Source organism: Rhodamnia argentea, chromosome 8 (genome assembly GCF_020921035.1).
Source record: "Rhodamnia argentea isolate NSW1041297 chromosome 8, ASM2092103v1, whole genome shotgun sequence".
In the NCBI taxonomy this organism is placed as follows: Eukaryota; Viridiplantae; Streptophyta; class Magnoliopsida; order Myrtales; family Myrtaceae; genus Rhodamnia; species Rhodamnia argentea.
The window spans coordinates 8,485,969-8,503,529 of NC_063157.1; the positions used below are offsets into that span (position 1 = coordinate 8,485,969).

A 17,561-nucleotide genomic window follows, 5' to 3' on the forward strand; every position below is an offset into this window, starting at 1 on the left:
AGGGAACTTTTTCACAAAGTGCAGTATCCCACCCCATCCAATCACGACTCACCACCTTCAGGCTTCAGCGTTAGCATTAGCATTACCCCCTCTCTCTCTCTCTCTTTCTCTCTCTCGCAGATGTTGATGTTGGCAGAATTTTCAGATTCATCGCCTCAAGCTAGCAAAAGCTTTGCTTTTCAGCTCAGTATTATTATAGTTTGACACACACAGCTGGTCTCTTTCTTCTCTTCTCCCTTGTTGGTCGGTCCTCAAGGGAAAGGGAGGAAGAAACCCATGATCTTCTTCCCCAGCTCGTCTCTTTCCCTGCTCTCTGGTCGTCAGGACTCTGACTTTCACTCTCCGAACTTCTCCTTTGTACTGGAAGTTTGTTTGAGGGTTCGTCTCTTAGAGCACTGAGTTCTCCGTCAGCGACGAGTTCGTTGATGTCTGATAGAAGCCTCTCTGCATAGATTTTCTTGATTTCGTTCCTGGGTCTCTGCTTCTTCTTCTCTTGATGTGTTTCATTCTTGTTCCTAGCCGCGTTGGATGGCTTATTGGGTTTAGATCTCGAGGCTCGCTGGCAAGCTTCGTGTTCAAATTCTCAGCTTATCTGTGATTTGTTGCTTATATTTTGAGAGGCTGTCTTTGTTGTGTTGGGAAAAAAGTCGGTTCTTTATGAGATTCCTAAGGCTGTGGTTGCACAGAGGAAAAGGAGTATTCTGATTCCTTTCAAGATGCTTGGTGATTTAACACGGGTGCTTTTGTGGTGAACCCAGAGCTGCCCGCATTTCCAGTTTGAGCACACCCTTTTCGTTGTTCTCTATCTCCCTCACACTCTGTCTCGCCATCGAAATTGAAAAGCCGCCTCTCTTTTTTTTTTTTTCCAAGAAGATCTAGAATTTGATCACCCTTCAGCATCTGACGTAAGTTTAGTCTGAAGGAGGGGTTGTGTGATTCCCATGTGATGAAGTGGGAAATGGAACTTCTCTCGCCCTCACCATACGCATCGAATGGGAATTGGTTTCTCGGCGAGGGAAGGACCGCGAAATGGACCCCTGCAGAGAACAAAATGTTTGAAAAAGCGCTGGCCGTGCACGATAAGGACACGCCAGATCGGTGGCATAGGGTCGCCTCGTTGATCCCTGGGAAGACGGTGGAAGATGTGGTTAAGCACTATAAGGATTTGGTAGTTGATGTGAGCAACATAGAAGCAGGGCTTATCCCTATCCCTGGCTATAGCACTACATCGCCCTTCACATTGGAGTGGGTAAATGGCCATGGATATGATGGGTTCAAACAGTCTTATGGTCTTGGTGGGAAGGGATCGTCATCGATTCGGCCTCCCGAACAAGAGAGAAAGAAAGGGGTTCCCTGGACGGAGGAAGAGCACAAGTAAGATAAGATGTTTTTCATTGCACTTGCTTCGAGTCGATCTCCAATGATTTCATTCACTTGTGTGCTGATGAGCTTAATTTGTCAGTACTAGAAGCAGGATGAACAAGGTCAAGTGATGTAAGAATATGAACAAGGCTTGTCCTAGACTTTTGAAGGACCTTAATCTTGCAAATCAGTGGCTTTTTAGACGAGGGCAGTTGGTGTATGCTTAAATTTAGTGCTTGATGTATATGTTTATGTATACTTATTGGACCTATTATGCAAATTTCTCTCCAGGCTCTTTTTGATGGGTCTGAAAAAATATGGGAAAGGTGATTGGAGAAACATTTCCAGGAACTTCGTCGGCACAAGAACGCCGACCCAAGTGGCTAGCCACGCACAGAAATACTTCATCAGGCAACTTTCAGGTGGGAAAGATAAGAGAAGAGCCAGCATCCACGATATCACGACTGTGAATCTCACGGAGACTAGAACTCCTTCGCCAGATGATAAAGGGCCGCCTTCGCCAGGTCATTCATCCATGGTGGCTCGGCAACAGACTTCCGTCGCAGCACCCAGGACTCCTTTTCTATGGAATCAGCCAAACAACGGAGGGCCAATGACCTTCCATGCGACACAAGGGGATATATCCATGTGCCCACATTTCGGTGTGAACTCTTCCGGGCTTAAATTTCAGGGGCACAATACTCACAGAGGGACTTTCATCAATGTTCAGAACCCGGTTTTTCATATGCAAGCTGGACAGAGTTATCCTCACGGATGAGATCGCAGCTTCATCCCCGTTTCTCCTAGCTCGAAGCATCTTTTGATTCTATCCTTTCAAGTTTAGTGGTGTAGCTGTGGTTGTGCTTTTGTCATGGTCCTGTGAATATGTTTACTAATTTGAGTTAGTTCATCATCAGTATCTAAACTCAGGACACAGGAGGACAAGATTGTGTTTCTTTTGGAAGCCATAAATCTAGTGTATAGATTCTCAGAGCTGGATTTTTTCCTCTAGTGAGAATCTCGACCTTTGTTCAGAGTGCTCTGGTGTTCTACCTCTGCCAACAAAGTTCTTCATTGAAAAAGCTGTGCAAGAACATGAAGAGGGCAGTATCAATAGGCGTATATGTGGTCTCTCATTTGACTGAATGATCTAATTTATCATTTCATGAGCAAACATTGCTTTACACCCAAAAAGAGGTGAGCAAAGTTCGTTCCTTCTGGTATTCTCTTTAATTTGGTACCTCAGAGCGCGATTCTGGATAATGGATGCATCCTGAGAATGGTATCCAAGGTGACTTAAATGGAATAAGGAATAAAGTCACTGGCCTAAGTAAAGCATATTCAATCCCAAGTTGAAGGCTTTGCTTAAAACACAATTCTCGTGGCTTGATGCAAAGGAAGAATGTGTCGAAGAAAGGGGTTTGCTTTGTTTTGTTTTTGTGTGCAGTAATGAGTTTGCTGGGGACTGTAATTTGGCTCGGCCATTGGAGTTCTTCGCCTTCTGATCTCGTGTACTCTTGAAAACAGGGGAATAGCAATGCCTGAATTCACTTTCAGATTTGATGGAGGCACTTTTTTTTTCTATGTTTATTGTATGCTTTATTAATTTGAAGCAAATGTCCAGAATGAAATTTCGCAGTTTAAGTATCGACCGAACTTGAATTTGCAGCTACACCTTGACTTGATCCTCCGGCTCTAATAGATCATGAAATTTGCTTCTTCTGTAAACTAGTTAATCACGAGGCTATGCTTTAGATGCTGAATTTCTGAGCGAAGTTACAGGAGAGCAGTTGCACAAAATTGCCACATGATCCCTCCCTTCTTAGTTGCCGACTTTCCGCCTTTTGTTCCAAGTCTTTTTAGACTGTTTAAAAGAAATGCCCTACCAGACTTGACTGGACCATCAAACACTTTCAAGTTGAAGCTGACTCCTCATTCCACTAACTGAGGCATCATATGCTTCAAACCCCTCTTTCTCCATGAGATCTTTCTCAAGAGATCCTGCTCTTAATGAGAAAAAGAAGATATTCTCCTAGGACTCTGTTTGAATAATTATAGTTAGAAACATGCCCTTTGAAAAGTTAAAAAGATTCAATACAGATCACAGTATTCTCAATAATGTCAAACTTGGGGTGTATTCTTTTGCCACAACAACAGCTCCTAATATTCCTCCCTCCATGATTTGATCATCAATGGTGGCAAGACCATTCTGAGGGGTATAGGACCCGTTTCTGTTAAGTCCACCGAATCATCATGCACGAGCGGGTTCTAATCGTACGGCGCGAATGGGACGGAAATCGTCGACGAGGTCTCACTGTTCTGTGAATTTGAAGCTCCTGACTTGTGACTCGTCAACGGAGACAGACTCATGTAGCTTTTTTTGGTTAGGTGGAGGAAAGGGTGCTTTTATCTTTTCTTAATCAGTGTGCTTTGGAATTCTTTTAGTTGCTGATGGGGTTTGAGATTCTCCTTTCAGTGGATAAATTCCATTGACCTAAATTTTCTTTTCCCGTTGTCTTGGTGCAAGGATCTATATTCTAATCCAGCACTATGTTGAACTAATTATTTAGTTAATGACCTAATCAGACGAAAAAACAATGGACTGTTTGCTGCTAACTCCAGTTGAGCTCAGCAGACAGCAGTTGAGCACCGTCAACTGATCTGGTCCTCCATTGCGCATGCGTTTGTACGGACTCGAACACTCCAAACAGCACGTTAAACTAGGAGAAATAACAAAGACTTCTGCCATGCGAGGTCAAGTTGCGTACATATTCAAAAGACCCTCCATTGTTCGATCTCGTTATTTTGATAATCTAACTTTTTATGTCTGCATAAGCTCTGAATACCCATTTCTTCTTACGAGGCCTATTTCTGGGATGCCTTCTTTTGAAAATACCTATCAAATGATGAGACTTAACAGCAAAAATGTCCTCCATTGATAGTCAGGTCTGTTTGCTTGCCTGTTCTGTTTTCATTTCCGCCTTTCCTCTTAACCTTTTGTGTGTGTTTTCTGGTGTGTTAGGTTGGAGTTGGGAGATGTTTCTGATTGAGAGCAGAGAAAAAAGAACGAAAGATTTGAAGATGACTAATGGTACAAAGCACCAGGTCCATCTCTTAGGCTCTTTCCTTTTGTTACTTTGCTCATAGTGTTTGCTAGGAGCATCCGTTTGGTAGCAATTATCACAAGAACAGCTGCTAAAACAACGCCCTTGTCCCGTGCACGGTGTATCCCGTGAGCGCCACTTAAGGAAAATGATTCTCGAGGAAACATGAATAAACAGCCGTCCCGAATTTAGCTTTTAGACGGTACATGACAAAAGAAATCACCATCTCTTTTTCAAAAGGAAGAGCCCTCTAATGTGCAAGTTGCATGTGCAGGCATCTTCGGCCACTTTATCCTTGTTACATCTACATTCAATTATATCAGAATTTTTGCACTTTCGGTCCATATTGTTTTGTCTACTTCCGATAAGTATTCCGATTCTTTCCCTTTAACTTACCAGCAAAGTTGTTCATAGAGAAACATGGTTGCTTATGCTTTAAATTAGGCCTTTTCATATTGATTACACTGGAATGATGAGGAATGATCCACCTACTTCTAAGACTATTTTCATCTGTGCTTTGCAAACAAGTCTGCATAACATGTTCTTGATTCTTGTTGAAATCTGGTTCCCCTGTTCTTAATTTACCATTCGGCAGATGACAGATACATAAGTTACTCTTCCAACGTGTACAAAATGAAGTGGACCATTTTGTGATGAGTGGAGTTTTGAATATAACTTAGAACTTAGAAGCAAGCATTCAATGAGATGCGGCGGAGAGAGTGAAGCTTGATTCTGTATAATGCTTCTCTGGCCCCATGGAGATCTGATAAAGCAGAAGATGCAGTAAAAGGCTCAATTATACAACAATTGCGGATGCCATTTAAGCTCTGGAAAAAAGGATTTTGTATCTTGTAGTTAGATAGGACGTTAGCGCAGCGAGACGGGAACATGACACCACTTGCCAAGGAAAAGATGCAAAATTGGAAGATTGATACGCAATCATTGGATCGTACACCTTTTCGAACCCTACTGCTAGATCGACTATGAGACATTTACTTAGCAGGAGCTTCCACACTTATCAGATACGGGAAATGTCTGGCGACTTTCTTTGTTGATATAACCTGATTAATGGACAGTGAAAATGGTACCAGCAATAACTAAAACAAACCAACCAAGTAGTATGGAAGGGAAACAGTTGTCTTCAAACTAAGAGCCACATTGGTCACTATTCTCAGCATCTGAACTGATCAAAACTGTTCAGGCGAGGATTCCAAACGTAGTTTTTGTACTTGGTAGGAAATGCCAATGGTACAAGTCTTATTAAGCTCAAGAAGTTGCAAAACGAATTCGCTGAAACGGCATCCTATTTGTTTAAGGACGAATTGACTGAACGCATTTCATCGCGTCTAGCAAACCCATCAAGTCCTACCAAAAGGAACTCATATAAAAGGACTCTATTATACATTTACACAGATTGACCAGAAATTAGTTCCGTGAGCTTCACCATGTTGATGAAAAGAACATCGCAGCTGTTTATACAGGCTGATGCCTTCGAAATTTTCTTATTAGTACTTCTGGATAAGCAACATCTTGTATTTGTTTATCTTGTTCTTTCCCTGCTCTAACTAATCTCTCAGCACTACGCCTAGCACACGGTGCTGGGAACTTCAGATACCGTTGCACTTCTAACTCCATGAGGAAATAGAGAATCAATTAAATGACCGCTCTAAGAACATTGGAGTTCTATTGGGTGATCGGCCATTTCATGTCCCCCAGAACCCATTTTGGTCGGTTGGGAGATGCCTTCAGCATTGGCCGATCTTGACCTGCATTGAGAAGGATGGTGAAGCGCCGTTCAACTGAGCCCACAAAATTTTTCATACTTGTGTTGGTGCTGTGATTTTGTTCCTCATGCTTTCACCCATGTACCTTTGCACTTGCTAAACTTAGAGGTCTTGGTCCTGAAGAGAATACTTTTAACTTTCTCCACAGGTTTCCGACGTCTCTACTTTTTCCTTTCTGCTTTCACTGGCATCTATATCCCGTTGTGCGCCATTGGCTTCTCCAGTAGACTTCTCAAGAGGATTCACTGATTCCTGTTTCATGCAAGCGATGTATCTGTATGTCAAAGTTTCCCGACAGTTGCACCTGAATACATGAAAAAGAAAAGCATCCGAACAGATTCTCAAGTCATATTAGAAATGCCAGCGGTGGGAAATCACTACCTCCTGTATCACTTTAGCGTCGGACTAGTTTCTCTATCGGACTTCCGGTCTGTTTTGACAACCGAAACTATAGAACTTTGAACATAATTTTGAACATTTTCTGGACTACTGTGTTGTCTACCCGGATGAAGAAATCATGGCCGTAGATAATAGAAATCATGCATTTCTTTACCCCAACAATATCTACCATTGGTTCAAACAGTCTTTACAGTTTAGGAACTTAATTACCTGAATATGTTGTTTTTGGAAGACTATTTCTTATGCCACAGTCAAATAAAACCACTGACCTCTTCCTTCTGGGATTGTGTCTCTTCAGCTTGATGGGGCACCAAATTATGTGCCGGTGGTGTTGATTCCAGGTCTTTAGCTTCTGGTGGATGATCAGACCCCATTGTATGGTTGCTATCATCAGAATTCGATATATCTGGACCTTCTGTCGGTACGGTGACTTTCAGGCATGTGGCCGTAAAAACTCCGTCAGCTGAATCTTCAGCTTGATGGGGAACCAAATTATGCGCCAGTGGTGTTGATTCTAGGTCTTTAGCTTCTGGTGCATGATCAGACCCCATTGTATTATCATAAGAATCCGATATATCTGGATCTTGTGTTGGTATTGTGACTTTCGGGCACGTGGTCGTGAAAACACCGTCGGCTGAATCTTCTTTACACAATTCTACAAGGGAAATAGATGATCCAAATGGATCCTTCGAGTTCTTGTTTGCTTTGACATTATTTATGTCGCCTTTTGATTCTTCTTCCTCTACTCCGGTTAGGTGGGACAAGGCTCCCCATATTTCTTCACTACCCGGAGTAACCTCCTTTTCGACTTCTTCAGAATTAGTGGAGCACTCGAGCTCAGGAGGCGAAGTAGCGTAATCTATGTTTCGGGGGGAGCCGGATTCGGAGACCTCCACTTGCATGTCGGAAGCTATGGAGTATGTGGAGGAATGGCCCGTCCGATTCTCTAGATTGTCCATAGCAAGTGGACTAGACAAATCTCCATCCGTTGCTATGCCATTAGGTACTGAATATTCAGAGGTTTTGTGCACAGAGACGCCTGCCGTATCGGGAAATTCCGAACTGATCAGAACTTCATTCCCATCCCCACTTGTTGCCTGTCCATCATCGTCCGATGTTGATAGGGAGCTCTGGTCACCTCCTCCTTCATCAATAGAATCTGATTTTGCGTGGTTTTCGTCTTTAAACACCTTCAGCTTGATATCCTCAGCGCCTTCCTGCTTATCTTCAAGACCTCCTCCCCAACCATTGTCATTTTCAGGTTTAGTTTCATGTTCAGCTTGGCTAGAGACGGTGCCATAGTCTCTGCGGTACAGAATCTGTTCCACTAATTTGTCATGATCTCCCTTAGCTGCAAAAAAAAAAATGACTCCTATTAATTACCGGAGAGTAACAGTAGATCGAATGAACGGGCAGTGCCAATTATTAGAAGCGGTCTGACCTGAGAACCTCCTGAATCTGGAGAATCGCGGCTCTCTCAGAGCCCTGTTCTCTGTGACAGAACAAGGATCCGCATTCCTGAGATCTTGATCTGAGAAAGAGTGCCCCAAGAAGAAGCTCTCGTGCCTACAGAAGATGTCCTTAGGCTGATTCGTGAAGAACTCGCTTTGGAAACCGTCCACTGTGAGATTCGGCTTCTCCTCTTGAGGGTCATAAGGAAGGTCAAAAGGGTTGCGTACAGGCAACAGAACTGAAGGAGCTGAGCCGGGTATCGGCGAGTCTATAGCCTGATCCGAGCAATTAGGGGGATCAAAAGGATTCTTCAAAATCTGAACGGGCAGAATATAACCCGCAGGACCGATGTCCAAGTCAAGTAAATTATCCAGGACTTTTGCCCCCATCAATTTCCTCGCCCTTCGCTTTGCAATTAGGTTCTCCAATCTCCGGTTCCTTTCTAGCTCAGACAGGCCAAGGTCCATGAGATTCTTCTGATCGTCCTCTGTCCACTCCACAGCCTTGTTCCCATCCTCTTGTGCCTCTTCTTCATCTTCGTCTTCTGCTTCTTCCATGATATCCGCCTCTAACTGGCCCGTAACGCCACCCTTGTCATCCTTAGAAACTTCAATTTCAGGCTTCGGATCTCCTGACTCTGAGTTTAGCGAGTGCTCATTCACGTGTTGTAAATCTCCTCTATCTGATTCATGAGAACTGGAGCTCTCACCTTTATCCAAGGAACAACCAAAATGTAAACTAGGGTCATTCTCCTGGTCCTTTCTGTCTCCGCCAATCAGACTATGATTGCAAGTTGTCGAAAAAGTCACGTGTTTCACCTCCTTAACACCGCCGCCGCCGCCACCTTCAGCATCCGGATCTTCCCTTTTTGTCTTGAAGTTACGACGTTTGCTCATTTGTGCTTGTATCACAGGCTTCTGGTATTGGCGAGTCGTACCGGCAGTGCCTTCCTTGCTGGAGTTTGGCTTTACAGGTGGGACAGCATGGCTCGCTTTCTCGTCTTTGCTGGCATTTGGGTTTCGGGGACTTCCAGTTCCATCCCTGGAAAGAACTCGAACAAGAGTGACGGCAGAGAAAGCTATGGGGATACTAAACACGAGAAGCTTGAAGACAAATGGGAAAAACAGATACAGGAGGAGGAAGAATGAGGCTATTAGGGAACCAAGCGGCCGCTCTTGGGCGAATGCATAACCGGCCCTCGCAGATAACGAAAGGATTCTGCAAATACATGCCAGGACCTCCTTGGCTTCAAGAGCCATATCCTGTGGATGTTTCTCTTGCAATATATGCCTCCGAGTCTCGGGGAAACTTATTACGCAAGAAAGAGGAGTTGTAGCTTCCAGGTGGGTTCGGGGACTACGGCGACGTAATGTGAGTTTCCATGGCGAGAACGGATAATGTGAAGGGCGATGGATGCACCAGAGGAGCAAGCAGAGAGGATTGGAGGTGGTTGGAGAATTAGTGTTGAAAACTGGGAGATGGGAGAAAGACAAAGGATGAGAGAAAGTGGCAAAGGCCGAACTCAGGAGATTAAGATTAACTGGTGGACATTCATGGTTTGACATTCCATTTTTAGGACACCATCTTTTCTCCTGGTCGATAGTTTCTGCGAGATCCTCCAATTCAGGAATCTTTATTTTTGTCTCCGTGCCTGTTGTCTACGAATGTTTCGTTTCATTTCCATTTCGTTGTGCTAAAACAGGGGGGGCAAGAAAGAAGAACGAACAAGTAACCCGGTTGCATTTGCGAATGTTTATGTCACTAGCACACATGATGCGCTGAACATACACCGCTATCTTAGGACGTGTATCGAGGATAGAGTGATTGGGATGACATGATCAAAGTTATATCTCCAAAGTCATTTCATCCACAATTTTCGCCCTCGCCAACCAAAGCGACGGCGGTCCTCCCCCGATCTGGCTAGAGTGGCCCTCGCTAGCCCAAGCCCAAGTGTCCCTCTCGCCTGAGGCCAGTGGAGGTTGAAGCTTGACGGTGGCCGGCTAGGAAAAAAGAAAAAATGGAAAAAAAAAAGGAAAAGAAAAAAAAGTAAAGAAGGAAAACATAACAAAAGAATAATGAAAAAAAATAGAAAATCAAATAAATATCAAAATATTATTAAAAATTATTTCCGGTCAAAATTAGTCTGATGAACTCAATTGGCAAAACGTGAAAATGTTTAAGACTTGTTTAGCAAAATTAATAGGTTTAAAACTGATTTGGTAAAAATGCAATACGTTTAGGGCTTTTTGAATAAATTTTTCGGACTAGTAAACTACCAACGCTACAACAAATTTATTGACACTTTAACCGATTGATATGCAACTTACTTCTTCCAAAGATTATAATTGTCGTCAGTAAACTACTGATGCTATAATGGACTTACCAACTTATCAAGGAATTAGCAAATTAACAATTTCTTTGAAAAGAAATACCGACATTATAATGAATTACCAAGATTTCAATAAAATAGTAAGTCACCAAATTTTTTTTTCCCCAATTTTATGAGCGTGGTTAGTAAACTACTAATGGTAAATTAGCAAGCCGTCAACTTCTTTCAAATTTTTCGAATAGAATTAGCTACCCTTCATGTTTCTTGATCCGTTTGTTTTAAGGAAAATTATTTCTGAAAAATTCTTCTTCGACGTTATCTTGGTTGGATGACGAAAAATTAATCGATCTACAAAAAAAAAAAAAAATTTCTCCAAGACCAAAAACAACAACCTTAAATTGAGAGAAAATAACGTTATATTCTAACAATAAGAAAATCACTTTCCTTGAACTACCCCACAAATGAAAACTCACCATTTCCCTTGAAAATAGTTTCATGGAATATACATTTCTTTATCATGAAATTTCCAGTAAAACAAACGAACATTTAGGCTAGCTTAAAGCAATTGGACGAAAGGACACGTATCACTAAAATGAAAGATGAATCAAGACTAAGGGTGCGCTGCTTTCGAGAAAAATTCCATGATAAAGGAAAATGCATTCTCATTTTCATGTTAGGGAATCTTAAAGTTTAGAAGATTAATTCGCGAAAATTGTATTCGCTCAATAACACCTGTGTCTATTTCTCCAGTAGCATATATCTTGTCATCCTTCTGATGAACATAGCACGCAAATCACAGTAGAACCGAGTAAAATTGCAGTGCCTTATGTGAAGTAGAGTCAACCGCACGTAGCAAAACACGTAAATTAGAGCATCATTTAGCTCAAGATTCACAGGATCCACAGTTTCGGAGCTTCTCGCTAACCAGAAAGTTGTCTAGATAGACTTTCCTACTGTTCAGTTCGGGTGTACACAGGATTCGATCTTCGTATCCTCGGAGGGTAGTTCCTCCTCTTCCATGCTCGCTGGGAACATGCTCCCTTGACAAGCCTTGCAAGAGCTACTAATCATATACGTCAAAGTTAAGTATCTCCAAATAAGTGGGCCTGTACACTCAAATGATAACCTAAACAATGGTAAGAAGTTGAAGAGGTCGCATCTCGATACCATAATGAAGCCATAGCCATCGTTTGGCTTGAGAAAAAAAAAAAAAAAACAGGAGAAGGTACAGCTCATGCCATCTTGAAACAGCTACTCAGAGCAGTAGGTAAGCAAGACTAATGATCTCAATGCAAAACTGTGCAAATGAGAGCATTTTATTTATACTACATGAAGAACCAATGCCTCTAACTGTCATTGGCTAGCACCACGGTTCGCACAAAGGTTCTTACCATTGGCAGACTCCAATTTTTGCAGGATTTATGGATGACATTCCAATAAGTAAGCCAGCAGCATATTCTGCAGCTGAACTTACCCAATAATGTCAGATATTCTACTACAGTTAATCACACTGCTGAGAGAGCTTGATTTCCCAGCAGTTAAAGAACGAGTGAATTTGAAATGAGAGAAGTCCAACGTTTTTACAGCTCATCTTCTCCTGGCAGATTATTTTGTAGGTACAATGTCTCACCTCTAACTAGCTACGATCATTGTCAACTTGAGTCCATGATGAGAAAGGATCCATACAAATGCAAACTATCATCAGAAAGTCTCCAATTCTCCTTTCCTATTTCTGCACTTGGTTGGAAATACAAAGGAGCGGTTTTTTCAATGGAGGACTGACCACAGGATGTAATGACAGAACACAGAAGACAAACATATGCACTTCTCATGTTAGAAAGATAGAGGCCTAGAGAGCTGTATCTGAAACGGTAAATTTAGACACACACAGAGAACAAATCGCACAGAAAGAATTATGCAGTGAAAAAACCTTCACTACAACACATTTCATACAATTGAATTTGAATATCGAAGAATTCGACGGAAAGTTACCACCCTCAGCCAGATCTGCAGCAATTTCAAATTGCCAAAAAAGGCGGATACCCATAGCAGAGTATAGCTTCAAGTGTCATCAGATCAGGGGAGCTCAAAAATGGTTGAGGGAATCTTGTGCTCAGCGTCATCCTAATCAGTTCTCATCAGGCTCACCTCCTGCGTCGGAGGCGGGTAAACCAGTAAGATTGATGAAAGGACAGCCCAATTACAGAGAAAACCAGAAGTGGATTTATACATTCCTTTTCACTGTCTTTGCAAACAATGACTGTCCACAATTACTTATCATTCTGAGTCTGCAAACGATTACCCAAAACTACAAGAACTAGAATTTCATTGCTGACCACCTTGACATCCCAGACAAAAGCAATAGGATGGCAATATTCGATGATACCAAAAAGGCAATGACCAAAGTCCAGGCAAGAAAGCTTAAATGTTAGACAAGGAACACGATGTACTTAACTTTGAACTCAAATGTAAGATCTCTGCTATGCAAATGAACAGAATACCCAAAGCAAAACTAAATACCATAAAAATTCCAAATTTTTAATCACAGAATCGACTGTTTGCACTACAGAACCTAAGCAAGAAGCCAAAGAAGACTAACCTTCCTCGACCACCTCCTCTTCATCTCCATCCTCTTCGCTGTCGCCTTCGGAATCGACCCCATACCTCGCATTCAAGAAATTCACAGCCTCAGGCGTGAGCACCAACTTGTCCGCATTCAAGATATCGAACAAATTCAGGGTCCGCGGCGTCAGCATCTTAAGAGTCCCGATGTTCCGGCTTGAGAGCTGCACGTTGTCCGCGACCTCCGTCATCAGGAACATCGACTTCTCCTTCGGGTCCAACCCCCACCGCCGCATCGCCTCCGTGAAATCCCTCGTCTTCGGCACCGCGAACTTGTCCCCGAAGTCCTCCACGACCGTCATGCTCCCGGCCGCGCTGCTCAGCGCGGTCGAGATCGCGAGCCGCTTCTCCTTCCGGTTGATCTTGATGGACCAGTCCCTCGGCTTGGGGCCGAACACGACGCCGCCGCCGGGGCGGAGCGGAGTAGTCTGGGAACCCCGGCGGGCCCGGCCCGTCGACTTCTGGGGGTAGGGTTTCCTGCCGCCGCCGCGGACCTCGCCGCGAGTGAGCGTGGAGGCGGTGCCGCGGCGCTTGTTCTGGCGGTCGGTGATGAGGGCCCGGTGCACGACTGCGCGGGCCGTCTCTGGCGGCGCAGACCTGAGGTCGAGGTAAGTCTCGCCGACCTTCTCACCGGAGAAGTTGAGGACCGGGAGGGTGGCGAGCTCGCAGGTGACGGAGAGGGGTTTCAAGGAATTGGGTCGCGAGAGGGTGACGGATTTGAGGGTTTTGTGAGAGGAGGCGGTGAAGAGTGAAGAGGAGAGGAAGGAGAGAGAAGCCGGGGAAGTGAAAGCCGCCATTTTCGGTGAGGGAGAGCTGAGAAGAAGGGAGGAAAAGAGTGGCGACTCTTATCTGGTTTCCATATCCGTTGGCGAAGGGAAGAGATGATGCAGGCTCAGCTCCCTACGTTGTCGTTTCGTTCATGTTAAAAACTCGTTCTCTTCGTTATATTATGCAAAGGGGGGAAAATTCCAAATTACGACTCGAAGTTCTTTCGTTTTTTTGAACAGGAGCTTGAAGTAAATATTTTTATAAATAAGGGCTTAAAGTGTCATTGTCATATCAAATAAGGGCTGAAAGTAGATATTATTTCAAATAAAAGCTTGAAGTGTCCTCGTTATCTCAATTAAAAGTCTAATCAAGAGCACTTTCGTCCTTTACCATTTGAATTTTTTTTCCTTGATGCTCTTTTTCTTTTTCTTTTTCTTTTTTTGTTGTTTCTATCCAATTTTGCTAGTAGCCGGTCAAAGAGCGTCGGGCGAGGTTACTCTCACTCGTGGCTGGCAAGGTGAGGCCCTCCCTCGCCGGATCGAGAATGGACCATTGACTTGTGCTTCGACATGGTGGTCGCTCCACCAATCCCCACGCTGACCCATTCCTGCTCTGAAGCTTTTCACAAAGAGGAAGTGAACACAGCTCGTACACGAAGTCTTCATGGCAATGCTTCTCCGTCCCTGAGCCTCGCTTCTCCAGCATCGGCAACGGGCAAAGAAAAAAAGAAAAAGCAAAAAGCAAAAAAAGGAAAAATAAAAAAAGTAAAAAGTAAAAGACGAAAATGTCCTTGATTAGGCTCTTATTTGAGACAATGAGAGTATTTCAGATCGTAATTTTAATAATGTCCACTTTGGACCCTTATTTGAAAAAATACAGGCATTTCAAGTTCTTATTTGAAATTTTCACTATAAAATCCCATAAAATTCCATTTCATTTGGAGGTAATTAGAGCAAACAGGAAATGCTAACAGGCTAGAATTGATTTGCAAAATTTTTTTCAATTAAACATGTTAAGTGACTTGTTAGACTGTGAGTGAGCACTTGATCAAATTAAGTCATTTTGTCAATCACCAATACAATTGCCGTCAAATTAACGACAGGGTCGTACATGAACATCCGATGTTGATATCATACAAAAGAATAAGCATTATAACTAACCTTGGGGTAACTTATGAGTTTGGCCCTCGTCGGAGGACGCCTCGCACCTGGCCCATTATAACCATTTGACGGTGTTACTAATTGTAATTGGGTGGAGAATTTGATTGCACAAATAAAGAAAGTTGGGGGATTTGATTGCAGAGACAAAAAAAAAAAACATATGCAGGATCCAATTTCACCAACAATGGAGAATATTGATTGTGCATTTGTTTCGCTAAAAATTTCATGATTAACAAAAGAAATTGTCTGTGACAATTATTTTAAACAAAGACGGTTATAAGTAGTACAACGAAAGTGTTTTCTTTCTCGCCAGAATGATCTCATTATTTTTCGTAAATCGATAAATTTCCCGTGGTTCGAATAATGCAAAGTCGGAAAACAACAGTCATGTTTGGTTCATCATTGGGAATGAGCATTGGGGCTTTAAAGTTCCTTAACCAAATGTAAATGATGTTTGATTTATTTTTTGACTCACTTTGGGGAGATGCAATTGCATCTCAAATGCTTTCCAAAGTTCTTTAGCCCAAAGTACCTCAAGGTACTTTGGGCTAAAGGACTTTTGTGAAATGCAACTAATCTTTTTCTTTTAAATTTGTCACCTTAGCTTACCGCCACCCATAGCCGTCACCGTCGCCCACCTCCCACCGTCCGTTGCTACCTCCGCCGCCGACCGCCACCCGCCAATCGCCTCCGCCGCCGCCACCGACCTTCGCCGCCCCCCACCGATTGCCGCCACTCGCCGATTGTCGTTTGCCGCCCACCACCGATCGCCACCCACCACCGGTCACCGCCACCCACCATCGTCGACCGCCGCTTTTTTTCAAAAAGTAAAAATAATTTATAAAGTTTATCTTTCACCAAACAACATTTACGTTAAAGTTATTTTTCAATGTATTTTTAAAATACACTTTACCAAACACTATTTGTATTTTGAAAAAGGCCTTTAGCACAAAGGTACTTATATTTTTTCAAAGTCTCTTGACTAAATGCTCAACCAAACAGGCCCGACATCTAATCTTCTCGGGAAAGTGTGAAAAGACACCTAGCTTTTTGTTTGGTTCGACATCATTACAATTGCTATAATTGTGAAAAATGATGTTGCAACATTTAAAAAGTATTTGACAAAGTCTTCACGGTTTCAACGCCCTCACTAGTCACAGCCACAACAACTTTTAAGACATTGTCGCCCTAAGTACTGAGGTAGTGCAACTTTGAACTTACATAACCAAAAGCACAAGTAGTAGCAAAGTATAATTACAACGCCCCAAACTACAATACAGTCACCGAAAATTACTAGTTCAGTTCTACACATTTTCTTGGCAAAATTAGACCTTTGTACGAAATTTCAATATAATCCTTTTTCGGCCAAGCCAAATTGTCGACGAAAAAACCACTGATGCGGCGACTCGTAAGCAATTTCCCGCCGCAATAACCCAAGAAGACGGCATTGGAATTTCTCACAAATGTTTAGGACTATGCTGATAGAATTGAGGAAAATTTTCAAATAAAGATCCGAAGCGCCATCATTTTCTCAAATAAAAACATTAAATTGATATTGTTTCAAATAAGGGTCTCAAGTAGTTTGATTTTATCAAAGAAGAATTTGAAGTGTCATCATTGTCTTAAATAAAAGCATCAAGTCAATCTTGAAGTGGTTATGACTATCTTAAATAAAGGTCTGACCTTTAGAGTGATTAAGGGCATTTTTTTGTCTTTTAATTTTTTAAAAATTTTATATATTTTTTTTCGGATTGGCCCCGACTTGATATGGCGAGGGACATGGTCACCAACGAGGCGAGACCAGCAAGGGACGGCCTTGCCTCGCCTAGGCGCAGCCTCACTTGTGGTTGGGCCTCCGGTGAAAAGAAAAGAAACAGAGAGAGAAAAAAAAAGAAAATTAAATTTAAAAATGTAAAGGACGAAAAAGTCATTGACCAACCTAAAGATAGGCCCTTATTTGAGATGTCATTGCTACTTTAGGCCATTGTTAGAGATAATGAAAGCAATTCAGACATTTATTTTAGACGGTGTCAATTTCATGTCTCTTATTTGAAAGAACGATAGCATTTTAGATCATTATTTAGAATTTTCATTAAAATTGAAAAAAGTTCAGGATTGAAATAACAGTTAATTATCCTATACATGGCTGTTGTAATTAAACATACGCGTACATTAACTTTTTTTTTTTAATTCAATAGTAGTGTACTTAGCATAGTGATTATTACCACTTTTACTCCCTTTCTTCTTTCCATGAGTAGCCAGCCACCACTACCATTGTTGGAGCTACCGTACCACGGTTGACGGCAATTGCGACCGCCATCTAATCAGCCAATCACCACCGCATCAAATGATTGTGAAATTTTTGTAGCTTCTTCCCTCGACTTTTAGATTTTGGGTAACATCATGAAATATTTTAGATTGACATATTTATGATAAATTTATTTTAATTTTTTTTATCGTACAAAATTTTAAATTAATACATTTATGATAAATTTATTCTAAATTGGTACATCCGTGATAAATTTACCTTCTGTTAATTTTCATTAAATTTTGCAGTCAAATTACTGATTTGGATAATAAG

General features: G+C 42.2%; 3 protein-coding genes across 4 annotated transcripts; 1 reads left to right on the forward strand and 2 right to left on the reverse strand.

The window, feature by feature from the left end:
* Window positions 1-2,926, forward strand: LOC115736627 (transcription factor DIVARICATA-like). 2 transcript variants are annotated; one of them, XM_030668415.2, is made up of 3 exons: window positions 1-892; window positions 924-1,374; window positions 1,654-2,926. In XM_030668415.2, the coding sequence occupies exons 2-3, from the start codon at window positions 947-949 to the stop codon at window positions 2,138-2,140; spliced, it is 915 nt and encodes a 304-aa protein (XP_030524275.1). In that variant the 5' UTR covers window positions 1-892; window positions 924-946; the 3' UTR covers window positions 2,141-2,926. The 2 variants fall into 2 exon arrangements, with proteins under 2 accessions (XP_030524275.1, XP_048140035.1); XM_048284078.1 differs by having other exon boundaries at window positions 1-1,374.
* Window positions 2,927-5,846: 2,920 nt separating this feature from the next.
* LOC115736630 lies at window positions 5,847-9,798 on the reverse strand. The gene is made up of 3 exons (XM_030668418.2): window positions 8,091-9,798; window positions 6,919-8,000; window positions 5,847-6,502 (listed from the first exon to the last, which is right to left on the reverse strand). The coding sequence occupies exons 1-3, from the start codon at window positions 9,664-9,666 to the stop codon at window positions 6,383-6,385; spliced, it is 2,778 nt and encodes a 925-aa protein (XP_030524278.2). The 5' UTR covers window positions 9,667-9,798; the 3' UTR covers window positions 5,847-6,382.
* A 2,523-nt stretch (window positions 9,799-12,321) lies between these two features.
* Window positions 12,322-13,932, reverse strand: LOC115736628 (50S ribosomal protein L4, chloroplastic). Its single transcript, XM_030668417.2, has 2 exons — window positions 13,030-13,932; window positions 12,322-12,581 (listed from the first exon to the last, which is right to left on the reverse strand). Exons 1-2 carry the CDS (start codon window positions 13,847-13,849, stop codon window positions 12,559-12,561), a joined length of 843 nt encoding a protein of 280 aa, XP_030524277.2. The 5' UTR covers window positions 13,850-13,932; the 3' UTR covers window positions 12,322-12,558.
* Window positions 13,933-17,561: the final 3,629 nt, after the last annotated feature.

Coding starts and splice junctions, on each gene's coding strand:
- LOC115736627 (XM_048284078.1), top strand. CDS start 947: ATGAAGTGGGAAATGGAACTTCTCTCGCCCTCACCATACGCATCGAAT. Junction 1,375..1,653: donor TGGACGGAGGAAGAGCACAA/GTAAGATAAGAT, acceptor ATTTCTCTCCAG/GCTCTTTTTGATGGGTCTGA.
- LOC115736630 (XM_030668418.2), bottom strand. CDS start 9,666: ATGTCAAACCATGAATGTCCACCAGTTAATCTTAATCTCCTGAGTTCG. Junction 8,001..8,090: donor CAGATTCAGGAGGTTCTCAG/GTCAGACCGCTT, acceptor TTTTTTTTGCAG/CTAAGGGAGATCATGACAAA. Junction 6,503..6,918: donor CACAATCCCAGAAGGAAGAG/GTCAGTGGTTTT, acceptor TGCATGAAACAG/GAATCAGTGAATCCTCTTGA.
- LOC115736628 (XM_030668417.2), bottom strand. CDS start 13,849: ATGGCGGCTTTCACTTCCCCGGCTTCTCTCTCCTTCCTCTCCTCTTCA. Junction 12,582..13,029: donor AGAGGAGGTGGTCGAGGAAG/GTTAGTCTTCTT, acceptor CCTCCGACGCAG/GAGGTGAGCCTGATGAGAAC.